General features: G+C 37.9%; 1 protein-coding gene across 2 annotated transcripts in view; it reads right to left on the bottom strand.

The window, feature by feature from the left end:
• Positions 1-13626, bottom strand: part of SBF2 (SET binding factor 2) — a 483232-nt gene that overhangs the window by 64718 nt on the left and 404888 nt on the right. For both annotated transcript variants that reach the window (XM_029956586.1, XM_029956585.1), the window contains exons 21-23: positions 13182-13255; positions 11522-11717; positions 621-748 (exon numbers count right to left, since the gene is read on the bottom strand). In XM_029956586.1, the coding sequence (XP_029812446.1) occupies positions 621-748; positions 11522-11717; positions 13182-13255 (398 nt within the window). The remainder of the gene's footprint in view (positions 1-620; positions 749-11521; positions 11718-13181; positions 13256-13626) is intronic.

The following is a 13626-nucleotide window of genomic DNA, read 5'->3' as shown; positions in this document are numbered from 1 at the left end:
TAGTACCAATAGTACTTTAGGCCAAAGTATAATTCTTAGAGTTTTATCTCTTCCATAGAGAGACCATAGGGCATTTCCTTCTGAAACAGATGCCAAGAGAATTGCTTTCTATCTAAAGCCTTTATCAAACACGAAGATTTGAGTTGGCAGGGAACAAGTGTCAACTGTGTATGTGTGAATTTTTCAGATCTAGGTATTAACTGATAGTCTTTTGGTACTCGGTTGGCCAAGAGGTTCAGGAAGTGAGGGATTAAGTACAAGATGATTCATGGGTTTACACAGTTAAGATTACCTTGAGACCCTCCAGTCCTCCTCATCTTCTAACTTCTGACCCATGATCACAGAAAGTGGCCACATTGTTTACATAAAACTTTTATTTTTATTTTATTTTTTAACATTTATTTATTTTTGAGAGCGGGGAGGGAGGAGCAGAGAGAGAGGGAGATACAGAATCTGAAGCAGGCTCCAGGCTCTGAGCTGTCAGCACAGAGCCCAACACAAGGCTCAAACTCACAAGCCATGAGACCATGACCTGAGCTGAAGTTGGATGCTTAATCGACTGAGCCACCCAGGCGCCAGAAACTTTTGAACAGTAGAAGAATGGATCCCTTTCTTAATACCTGAAAGGATGCTGATGTAATCTGCAGTCCCTCTTGCATGTTCTGTTGGAGCTGGTTCTGCATTGTAATCTTCTTCTCCTTGGTAATGGAGGCAATGGGAAAACTCCGCACAACTGTCTGCTCCCCAACTACAGGAAAGCAGGAAATAGACTCAGCAACAGCACTTTAAAGCTTACTTACAGTCTCTGCTCCTCATTAAAAAAAATTTTTTTTTACATTTATTTATTTTTGAGAGACAGAGTGAGACAGAGCACGAGCAGGGGAGAAACAGAGAGAGAGAGAGAGAGAGAGAGAGAGAGAGAGAGAGAGAGAGACACACACACACACACAGAATCTGAAGCAGGCTCTAGGCTCTGAGCTGCCAGCACAGAGCCTGATGTGGGGCTTGAACTCACAAACTGTGAGATCGTGACCTGACACTCAAGTGACTGAGCCACCCAGGCACCACTCTGCTCCCCATTTTATCAGCCTCTGCTAAAGAAACATATTTGGAAAGGACAATGCCTAGGAATGCAGTGAGTCAAAATGCCATGATTCTAGAATCACATTAATTAATTTTATTGCATGGCAATTCACTTCTGAGACATGATTCTTCCTTGGAGTGAAATGACTGTCACAGTCTGTCTGCCTTCATTCTTTCTATTTCCCCAAGCTGCTGTGTACTATATAAGGTCACCTGGCTTAAGGCAATTTTCAAGATTCTTAATCTCAAAGACATCCATGATATTTAATGTGAGTATAAAGCATGTGGTAAAAGGTGCTGTATCATGTATTTGTACCTTCAGAAGATACAGGACTAAGCTCAGGTTGAAGAGTTTTAAAAATTTAAATATTAAAAGAGTAAGGGAAAATATAAATAATCATTTATCAACTACCTGAGGCTGCAAAGATGCATGTCTAGAAAATAAGTAGCACACATGAAGTCTCTCTTGGAGAGTTCAAAGTTCCCCATGGGAGAGGGGGTTCACATGCAGAATACAACAACATGTAATTAGCTCCCAGATTTGAGGATATAAGGCTTTAAGTATTTCAGACAGGGAGAAGATTTCTGCAGGCTAGATGACTAGAAATGATTCCTGGAAGAAGTGAGAGGGAAGGTGAGCTTTGAAGAGAGTATAGGTTTGGATGTGCAGAGGGAAAGAGGAGGGAATGTCAGGCAGTGGAACAAGCAAAGTGCCTCATTTAGTAAGCCAGAGGGGGTGAAAAGTGAACTGGGTTTATCTGAGCTCATACATACATCCACTTATTATCATCAGAATTTCTTTTTTATTTACTTATTTATTTTTTAAATTTACATTCAAGTTTATTAGCATATAGTACAATAATGATTTCAAGAGTAGATTCCAGTGATTCCCTATGTATAACACCCACTGTTCATCCAAACCATTGTCCTCCTTAATGCCCCTTACCCACTTAGCCCAGCCCCCCACCCACAGCCCCTCAGCAACATTTAGTTTGTTCTCTGTATTTAAGAGTCTTTTATGTTTTGTACCCTTCCTTGTTTTTATATTATTTTTGCTTCCCTTCCCTTTTGTTCATCTGTTTTGTAGCTTAAATTCCACGTATGAGTGAAGCCATATGATACTGGTCTTTCTCTGACTAATTTCACTTAGCATAATACCCTCTAGTTCCATCCATATAGTTGTAAATGGCAAGATTTCATTTTTTCATTGCTGAGTAGTACTCCATTGTATATAATACACCACATCTTCTTTATCCACTCATCTGTTGATGGACATTTGGGGTTTTTCCATACTTTGGCTATTGTCGGCAGCATTGCTATAAACATTGGAGTGCACGTGCCCCTTTGAAACGGCACACCTGTATCCCTTGGGTAAAAACCCACAGTTTTCCAGAGTGGCTACACCAGTTTGCATTCCCACCAGCAGTGCAAAAGAGATCCTCTTTCTCTGCATCCTTGCCAACATCTGTTGTTGCCTGAGCTGTTAATTTTAACCATTCCAACTGGTGTGAGGTGGTATCCCATTGTGGTTTTAATTTGTATTTCCCTGATTCATTGCAAGAATTTCTCATTCCCTGGATATGTCAACTCTTAACCTGGAAAATTCTGATTATTCTTTTATGTTAAGCTCATATCCAGAGGCTAAACAAAATAAGGATGTATACAGAACTTAAGTTCTAGGGAGGAGGTAAGATGGCAGAGAAGTAGGAGGACTGGAATTTCCCTTGTCCGTCAAACCCAGCTGTACTGAGGTCAGAACACTTGGAACACCCAGAAATACAGGCTGTGGAGTGAACGAAAAATCTCTACAGGTGGAAGGAAACAGCCTGGTGGGACAGAGGTGCGTGTATGCAAATTGGGAGAGATAAAATGGGTGGCATAGGCACAGAGAGGGGGATGTTCTTCGGTAGAGGGACAAAAGGAAGAGGCTGTGGAAGTGTGGGGTTGTATTTGGACAAGAGAAAAACCTCTCTGGATCACAGACTGGGGCACGAAAAATATGGAGAGAGCCAGTTTCTACTTTACAAACAAGCTTAGGAGCTAAAAATCAGAGTTTTGAGGGGTGTGCAACCTTCTCCAGACCTGAGCCACCCTGTGTGCACGTGCCTGGTGGGAAGGGAGCCTGCCCCAGGGCGCAGTGGGGATTTTAGGGGTGTACTGGGAGACAACAGTACTTTCCCTTGAGTACTGTGGGAAGAAGGTTTATTGCTGCCCCAAGGATAAAGATCCTGTGAGTGCCAGCCAGAGGCCCTTTGTCAGCTGGATGAACTGGCAGTACCCCAGAACCAGGTTCACCTGGAGTGGGATCCTTTAAGACATCGGGTTTTGAATCCCAGCCAAGTGCTAAGAAGGCGCGGGAGACTGTGAACCAGGGCACGCTGATTGCCCGCACTATTCTATGAGGGCTGCCTGAATAACATGCCTGAGACACCCAGTCTGGGGAGGAGAGACTGGGGTGTTGCCATTTTTCCGCCCATCACCAACACGGTAGGGCTTCAGGGAAAAGAACAGCAGCTTCCAGTGGAGGTGGGACCCGCTTACTCCAAACCTCACTGCTCAGGGCCGGGTGACTGCTTACCTACTGAGGCAGAACTGACACCGAGTGAACCAGACGACCTCTCCTCCAGACCAGCACAGCCACCAGTCCCAGGCACCAGCAGACAACAGTCCTGTGGTCTTGTATGTTCCTTTTTTTTCTTCCATTTTTCTTTCCTTTCTTTTTCTTTTTATCCTCCCCTGCCCCTTTTCTCTTTCTTGAGGAATCAGGCTCATAGTTTCTGATTTTATTTTTGGTCAATTCCTATTATATATAAATAAATCCTTTTTCTTTATTTCTTTCTCTGTTCTCGTTGTTTGTTGTTTAATCAGGGATTTTTACTCTATTCTTTTTATACCTTTTCTGTATCTCCTTCTTCTTTATTTTCCTCTCTCTCTGGATTAAGCCTTATAGTTTCTTTGATTCTCTGCCTGGTCTTTTTTTTCTTTTCTTCTTCTTTTTTGCCCCTTTTACTTCTCTCTTTCTAAGCAATCAGGCTTCCCCCACCCCTTTTTTCCAGAGTGTCTTTGATAAACAAATGAAAGCAAACCTGGGGGAAGGTCCAAATAATCCACCACTATGAGCAGTGGGATACAGCAGTGAAAGACGCAACAACAGAGTGTACACAACACACCCCAAAAACACTTACTGAAGTGCCAGCTCTGGACAATGTATGCTCCCTTCTTAATACAGTAGTGCAGGACACGTAACAAGCTTTTAAAACACATAAAGGAAACCTAGCCAAAATGACAAAATGGAAGAATTCTCCTCAAAAGAAATTCCAGGAAGAAATGAGAGCCAAAGAATTGCTCAAAACAGACACAAACAATATATCTGAACAAGAATTTAGAATAATAGTCATAAGACTAGTGGCTGGCTTGAAAAAAGCATGGAAGACAGCCTAGAATCTACTGCTGCAGAGATCAAGGACCTAAGAAAGAGTCATGATGCTGTAAATGAGATGTAAACAAACTAGAGGCAATGACATCAAGGATGGAAGAAGCAAAGGAGAGAATAGGTGAAAGAGAAGATAAAATTATGGAAAATGATGAAGCAGAGAAAAAGGAGAGGAAACTAGACGTTGAGGGGAGAATTAGAGATCTAAGCAAGTCAATGAAATGAAATAATATCCATATCATAGGAGTTCCAGAAGAAGAAGAGAAAGAGGCAGAAGGTTTATTTGAACAAATTATAGCTGAGAACTTCCCTAATTTGTGGAAGGAAACAGACATTCAAGTCCAGGAGTCCAGAGAACTCCCTTCAAAATTAACAAAAACAGGTAAACACCAGAGTATATCACAGAGAAACTGGCAAAATACAAAGATAAAGAGAGAATTCTGAAAGTAGTGGGGGACAAATGGACTTAATCAAAAGAGTAGACACACTTAAGGGTAGTAGCAGGCCTGTCCACTGAAACTTGGCAGGCCAGAAGAAAGTGGCAGGAAATACTCAATGTGCTGAATAGGAAAACTATGCAGCCAAGAATTCTTTATCCAGCAAGGCTATCATTCAGAATAGAAGGAGAGATAAAGCTTTCCCAGACAAACAAAAATGAAAGTTCATGACCACTAAACCAGCCCTGCAGAAGATCCTAAGTGGGAGTCTGTGAGTGGAAAGCAGCAAAGACTAAAAATGACCAGAGATATCACTGCAAGCATCAAATCTACAGATAACAAAATAACACTAAATCTGTATCTTTCAATAACTGCTCTGAGTATAAATGGACTAAATACCCCAATCAAAAGGCAAAGGGTATCAGAATGGATGAAAGCCAAAATCCATCTATGTGCTGCCTGTAAGAGACTCATTTTAGACACCTGCAGATTGAAAGTGAGGGATGGAGAACCATCTATCATGCTACTGGGTGTCAAAAGAGAGCTGAGGTAGCCATACTTAAAGTAGAGTTTAAAACAAAGTCTGGGACAAGAGATGAAGAAGAGTATTATCATAATTAGGGGGTCTATCCATCAAGCAGAACTAAAAGTTATACATGTTTATGCCCCCAATATGATAGCACCCAAATATACAAGCCAATTAATCACAAACATAAATAAATGGATAGATAAAAATACTCTGATTGTAGGGAACAGATCATCTAGGCAAAAAGCAATAAGGAACCAGTGGCTCTGAACGACACATTGGACCAGATGAATTTAACAGAACTTTTCATCTAAAAGCAGCAGAATACAAATTCTTCTAGAGTGCACATGGGACATTCTCCAAAATAGATCACATACTGGGTCACAAAACAGCCCTCAACAAGTATAAAAGGACTAAGATCAAACCATGCATATTTTCAGATCGCAATGCTATTAAGTTTGAAATTAATCACAAGAAAAAATTTGGAAAGCCCCCAAATATATGGAGGTTAAAGAACATCCCACTAAAGAATGAATGGGTTGATGAAGAAATTAAAGAGGAAATTAAGAAAAATATGGAAGCAAATGAAAATTAAAACATGACAGTCCAAATCCTTTGGGATACAGCAAAGGCAATCCTAACAGGAAAATACATTGTCATCCAGGCTTATCTCAAGAAGCAAGAAGGGTCCCAAATACAGAACCTAACCTCACACCTAAAGGAACTAGAAACACAGCATCAAAGAAATCCCAAAGCCAGAAGAAAAAGAGAAATAATAAAGACTAGAGCAGAAATAAACAATATAGAATCCAAAAAAACAGTAGAGCAGATCAATGAACCTAAGAGCTGACTTTTTTAGAGAATAAATAAAATTGATAACCCCCTAGCCAGACTTCTCAAAAGGAAAAGAGAGGGGACCCAAGTAGACAAAATCAAAAATGAAAGAGAAGACATCATAACCAATACCATGGAAATCCAAACAATTATTAGAAAATACCATAAAAAATTATATACTAACAAACCAGACAATCTGGAAGAAATGGACAAATTCCTAGACACTCACACACTACCATAACTCAAAAGGGAAGAAATAGAAAATTTGAACAGACTCATATCCAGAGAAGAAATTGAATTGGTTTTAAAAAATCTCCTAACAAATCAGAATCCTGGGCCAGACGGTTTCCGAGGGGAATTTTACTGACACTTAAAGCAGAGTTAATACTTATTCTTCTCAAGCTGTTCCAAAAAATAGAAATGGAAGGAAAGTGAGGTGCATGGGTGGCTCAGTCTGTGTCCAACTTCGGCTCAGGTCATGATCTCACTGTTCCTGGGTCTGAGCCCCACATGAGGCTCTGTGCTGACAGCTCAGAGCCTGAAGCCTGTTTCAGATTCTCTGTCTCCCTCTCTCTTTGCCCTTCCCCATTTGTTAGCTCACTAGCTCCCTCTCTTAAAAATAAACATTAAAAATCTATTAAAAGAAGAAATGGAAGGACAGCTTCCAAAATCATACTATGAAGCCAGCATTACCTTGATTCCCAAACCAGACAAAGACCCCACTAAAAAGGAGAATTATAGGCCAATATCCCTGATGAACATGGAAGCAAAAATTTTCAACAAGATACTAGCAAATCAAATTCAACAGTATATTAAAAGAACTATTCACCATGATCAAGTGGGATTCATTTCTGGGCTGCAAGACTATTTCAATATTTGCAAATCAATCAGTGTGATACATCACATTAAAAGAAAAGGTAAGAACCATACGATCCAGTCAATAGCTGCAGAAAAAGCATTTGACAAAATACAGCATCCTTTCTTGATAAAAATCTTCAAGAAAGTTGGGATATAAGGAACATACTTTAAAATCATAAAAGCCATATATGAAAGGCCCACAGATAATATCATTCTCAATGGGTAAAACCTCAGAGCTTTCCACCTGAGACCAGGAACATGACAGGGATGTCCACTATCACCACTACTGTTTAACATACTGTGGGAAGTCCTAGCCTTAGCAATTAGATACAAAATGAAATAAAATACATCCAAATTGGCAAAGAAAAAGTCAAACTATCACTCTTTGCAGATGAAATGATACTCTACAAGGAAAACCTGAAAGATTCCACCAAAAACCTGGTAGAACTGATGCATGAATTCAGCAAAGTCACAGAATATAAAATCAATGTACAGAAACTGGTTACATTTCTATATACCAATAATGAAGCAACAGAAAGAGATATCAAGGAATCAGTTCCATTTACCATCATACCAAGAACCATAAAATACCTAGGAATAAACCTAACCAAAGACGTTTTGTATGCTCAAAACTATAGGAAGCTTAGGAAAGAAACTGAAGATGACACAAGGAAATGGAAAAATATTACATCCTCACGGAATGGAAGAAAAAATATTGTGAAAGTGTTGATACTACCCAAAGCAATCTACACATTCAGTTCAATCCCAATCAAAATAATACCAGTATTCTTCACAGAGCTACCAGAACAAACAATTCTAAAATTTGCATGGAACTGGAAAAGACCCCTAATAGCCAAAGCAATCCTGAAAAAGAAAACCAAATCTGGAGGCATCTCAATCCTGGACTTCACCCTGTACTACAAAGCTGTAATCACCAAGGCAGTATGGTATTGGCACAAAAACAGACACACAGACCAATGGAATAGAATAGAGAACCCAGAAATGGACCCACAAATGTATGGCCAACTAATCTTTGACAAAGCAGGAAAGAGTATCCGATGGAAAAAGATGGTTTCTTTAGCAAATGGTGCTAAGAGAACTGGACAACAACATGCAGAGCAATGAAACTGGACCACTTTTTTCCACCATATACAAAAATAAATTAAAAATGAATTAAAAACCTAAATGTGAGACAGGAAACCATCAAAATCCTAGAGGAGAAAACAAGGAACACCTCTTTGACCTTGGCTCCAGAACTTCTCATGTGACATGTCTCTGGAGGCAAGGGAAACAAAAGCAGAAATGAACTATTGGGATCTCATCAAGATAAAAAGCTTCTGGACAGCAAAGGAGACACACTCAGCAAAACTAAAAGGCAACCAACAGAATGAGAGAAGATATTTGCAAATGACATATCTGATAAAGGGTTAGTATCAAAGATCTATGAAGAATTTACCAAACTCAACACCCAAAAAACAAATAATCCAGTGAAGACACAGGCAGAAGACATGAATAGACACTTTTCCAAAGAAGACATACAGGACATACAGGTGGCCAACAGACAGATGAAAAGATGCTCAACATGACTCATCATCAGGGAAATACAAATCAAAACCACCTGACGGATGAAAAGATGCTCAACATGACTCATCATCAGGGAAATACAAATCAAAACCACCTTGAGATACCGTTTCACAATGCTCAGAGTGGCTAAAATTAACATTGCAGGAAAGAACAGATGTAGGTGAGGATGTGGAGAAATGGGAATCCTCTTGCACTGTTGGTGGGAATACAAACTTGTGCAGCTGCTCTGGAAAACAGTGTAGAGGTTCCTCAAAATATTAACAATAGAATTACTCTGCAACCCAGCAACAGCACTACTAGGAATTTATCCAAAATATACAGGAGTGCTGATTCTAAGGGGCACATCACCCCAATGTTTATAGCAGTGTTGTCAACAATAGCCAAAGTATGGAAAGGGCCCAAATGTCCATCAACTGATAAATGGATAAAGAAGATGTGGTATATATACACAATGGACTACTACTCGGTGATAACAAAGAATGAAATCTTGCCAGTTGCAACAGTGTACATGGAACTGGGGATATTATGCTAAGTGAAGCAAGTCAGTTAGAGAAAGACAAATAGCATATTTTCACTCATATGTGGAATCTGAGAAACTTAACAGAAGACCATAGGGGAAAGAAAGGAAAAATAAGCTACAAATAGAGAGGGAGGCAAACCATAACAAGACTCTTAAATACAGAGGACAAACTGGGGGGCGGGGGAGGTTGAAGGGACAGGGAAAATGGGTGATGGGTACTGAGGAGGGCATTTGTTGTGATAGCAATGGGTGTGGTATGTAAGTGACGAATCATGAGAATCTACTGCTGAAGCCACGACTACACTGTATGTTAGCTAACTTGACAATAAATTATTAAAAAAATAAAAAATCTAGGTCAGTAGGATCACAAAGTGATATATTTCTGTTAAGGGATAATTTCATTTCTGATAATTTGGTGCTTTTCCTAAAATGTAAGATTATTCATAATAAACTCTAAAGTGTGTAAAGAAAGAATTTAAATTCTAGAATGTATTTAATACATAGGTTGTTTGTTTAATATGTAGATTGTTTACCAATGCTTATATAACATATGTAAATTATCAGATTTCTGTGTGTCATTAAAGGAGATATTTTAAATTAGAAGTCTAAAAAGAGAAACAAAAGAGGTCACATAAGAAGGTTTCTCTGATAAAAATAATTTCCCTAAATTACAACATTAACCCAAAAATTGACAGGAAAAAACAAGAGAACAATACAAACTTTCACACTAAATATGGTTTTCATATTTTTTTCTTTAAAAGAAATAAATTAGAGTAACTTAAGTGACCAAGGATCTCATATTTATCTGCCCCAAATGTATGTTTGTGGCCACTGAGCTCACAAGTTATAGTACAAAAAATATATAAGTACCGGATATTTAGTTTCTTTTCAAATTACATTTGCTTTCAAATACAAATATAATTTATGTATAGTAATATAAGAGGAGAGGGCTGAAAAAAGTTGCTCATTTTCACTTTTTCAAAATGAATATAACTATTCCAACAGATTCATTTTGTTTACTGAATTTTATGAGCTTTTTATTATATGGTATATATTATATTATATTATATGGTAAACACTCTTTTATGTACAAGATAATAAAGCATCTTGATTGTATCTAAGCAAGGAATTACACAATTGTGAGATTTCAAAGATACCACATTTTATACATCTAATTCCACTAACAAAATGCACAGCACATATAGTACATACTCATCGAACGTTACTGAATGAATAATTTCAGATGAAGAAGGAACTTTAAGTGACAATTTATCCCTGGTTCTCAATCCTTAATATGCATCATAATCGCTTCTGAGGATTAAAAATGCACAGATGCCTGGGTCTCTCCATTCCTAAAATCCTATTTTGGGTATTAATTCAACTGTATGAGGATTGGGCACAACTTGATAGTTTTTGTTTGTTTGTTTGTTGTTTTACTTAGAGCTTCCCAGATAATTCAAATATGTGGTCAAGGTAGAGGGAAAACCACCAAATTATCACCAATCAAGCCCAATTCTCTACTTTAATAAAAGGGAACTTCTATAACTTTATAACTTAAGACTTAAGATATCAAGAATAGTCATCAGCAATGTAAATCTGAGCTTCTCATTTGGAGACAAACAATTTTACCCCAAATCTTATATGCTTTCCCCATCAACCATAGTTGTTTACACAAAGATTACAGTAATTTAAAGATGATAATTCAGACTTGATAGGGCATGCTATTCCTTTCTAATATGGAAGACTGCATACATAGAGTAGTAGAAAAGAGAAGTAGAGGTTGAGATGACAGAAGTTGTTTGCCAAGAGGGAAATGGGGTTAGTTAATTTGTTATACAGCCTTGTGATACTTAGCATATCCTTCCATAAAAGGAATCATGTGTCTGGAAGACCTGAGCCTTAGTTAACTGGAGGACTCAGAAAAGTGGGACAAATCATCAGGAGACATTGTGAACAGCTACATACTGTGATTATCCCTAAGTTACAATACGCTTCCTCATGAAATTATGATTGTTTCAGTGACTGAACCCTTGATTTACTGTTAGAAGATACCCTTGGTTCTTTAAATTGGACTCTATAATCCAAATTATGATTAGCTTTGACAGACAAAAGTATTCCAAAAATACCTGGTGACAAAAGGCTTACTTTGAATCTGAAATGATCTGAAAATTACTGCACACAAATGGAATCAAAACTCAAGGAGCAGATGTATATCCATGTTCGGATGGCATTAATATGAGGCATACCCAGCTGATCATGGGGAGTCCCTCTGAACAGAATTCTGTATGTGGTGAGGAACAAGGCTCCTTCTGCTGGCAGGAGCTGAGGGCCTCCAAGAAGGCCTCCGGCAGCTTCTTCTCTTCCATCAGGGTCCAGCAGGACTCGAAGACCTTCACAGACGATTTCTTCTCCTGGCAGCAGAGCAGGTCTAAGAATTTTGGGCTAACAACAGAGAAAGTATTTTAAACACAAATCTTGGAGGGTTTCTAACACTTACACCAAAGTTATCTTTTCAGTTGCAAATCTAAAAAACCTGACTCACACTGCTCAGGTAGCTAAAATAAGAAAATAGGTTTGGGAAGAGGTAGAAATGATGTTTTTGCATCCAAATGTGAAAAGATTCTTTGCTTATTAGCACTAAAATAATTGGAAATTACTAAAATGTTTAAAATACCTATTCAATGGAAAACTTTGCAAGCATTAAAAAAATAACATAGATCTATACATACTATCATTGAAAGATATCAAGGATACATTATTAAGCTTAAAAAAACCAAGTTGCAAACCAGTTTGTATATTATAATTCCCTTTTCTGGGAAAAGAAAAAATTGTGAGACTATGAACCAAACTGTTAAAGTTGGTACTATCATGGTTAAGGGCAGAGGTGAGGTGGGGTTGGAAAAACCATGAAGGACTTTCACTTTGTAGAATGTGTATTTCTTTAACGCTTCAATTTTATACAAAGAGCACTGTTACTTCTGTAAATTTAAACAACAAATACTTAGAAAAATAGATGCGTCTTTAAAAGGACTTGCCCTTCTAGGCCTTCACTGAAGATTAACACAATAAATGGCCAAATAATGAACATTTACACATCTTGGGAAATATATAATCACATGATACACTCCTCTGAAGATACCAGTGCTATAAAAAAAAATTCACCTCTCCTGAAGATCGAATACGTTTATTTTTTACTTCACAATAAAATCTATATAAATCAGAACTAATTTTTTTTGGTGGCTCTAGGAAACTCAGAGCTAAATGTAATGCCAAAGTTATAATGATCACTGTGTCTCAGATTTCTGATAAAATTATCTTTCTTATTCATCTGGTTTCTGATTTTTCCTTTGAATTTATTTTTAATAGTTCTGTTATATAGATAAGAGGATCCTGACTTGTTTACAGACTGGTACCAGACTAGCTGCAAAATAATCATCTGGGAGGCTTATTAAAGTATATATCCCCAGGCCAAGTCTCAGGGAACTCCAGTTCAGGAGGCTGGGGTAGGATTCTGGGCTCTCAATTTTTAATAGACTTCTCAGAAGCCTGTGATGTATGCTTGTAATGTATATAGATTCAGGAACCTGGTATTTTTTATGGTAACTCCCGTAAGTCCTTTTTTCTGGAAGTAGCCAGGGCATAAAATCTTGGCTTGGGCTTAGAAGTTCAAATGTTCATAATCTATGCCCTGCCTATAAAAATAGACTCAACAAGAGGTGATTAAGGCTTATCTGTTGAATCTCCTATTCTACTTCAGTATCTGGTTTATGAAGATCTACATGATAAAACTGGAGTTAATCTCTATAAAATGTTAGAGGAAGGTATTTTCTGGGGCACACCAGCCTATCGTTGCTGTTTTTAAGAAAAGATGTTATACTCTGAAAACAGGTAGTCTAGAATAATTACCTTCTGTATTGGTGGGAGTCTTCTACTCTCTCGATGTACTGCTTCTAGGGTCTCAATGTGCATAGCTACAATTCCTAGGATAAGTCAGAGTATTCAAAATGAAAGAGCACAAAATATGCAGAGTACAAATTCTGAATATTTTAGAATTAAAAACTAATTACAATTTGGTGGCTCCTCAAAAAGTTAAACAGAGAATTACCATATGATGCAGCAATTCCACTCCAATACCAAAAAGATAAAAAATAAGGACTCAAACAGATATTTGTATGTGAATATTCATAGTAGCCAGAAGGCAGAAACAACTCAAATGTCCATCAATAGACACATGGATAAACAAAATGTGGTATATCCATATGATGGAGTATTATTCAGCTATAAAAAGAAATGACATTCTGATACCTGCTATAATATATTATGTTAGGTAAAAGAAGTCAGACAAAAAGGA

This window comes from Suricata suricatta, chromosome 11 (assembly GCF_006229205.1).
Source record: "Suricata suricatta isolate VVHF042 chromosome 11, meerkat_22Aug2017_6uvM2_HiC, whole genome shotgun sequence".
Classification (NCBI taxonomy): Eukaryota; Metazoa; Chordata; class Mammalia; order Carnivora; family Herpestidae; genus Suricata; species Suricata suricatta.
Note: the sequence above shows the minus strand (reverse complement) of the source record. Positions and strands in the feature narration are given on the sequence as shown.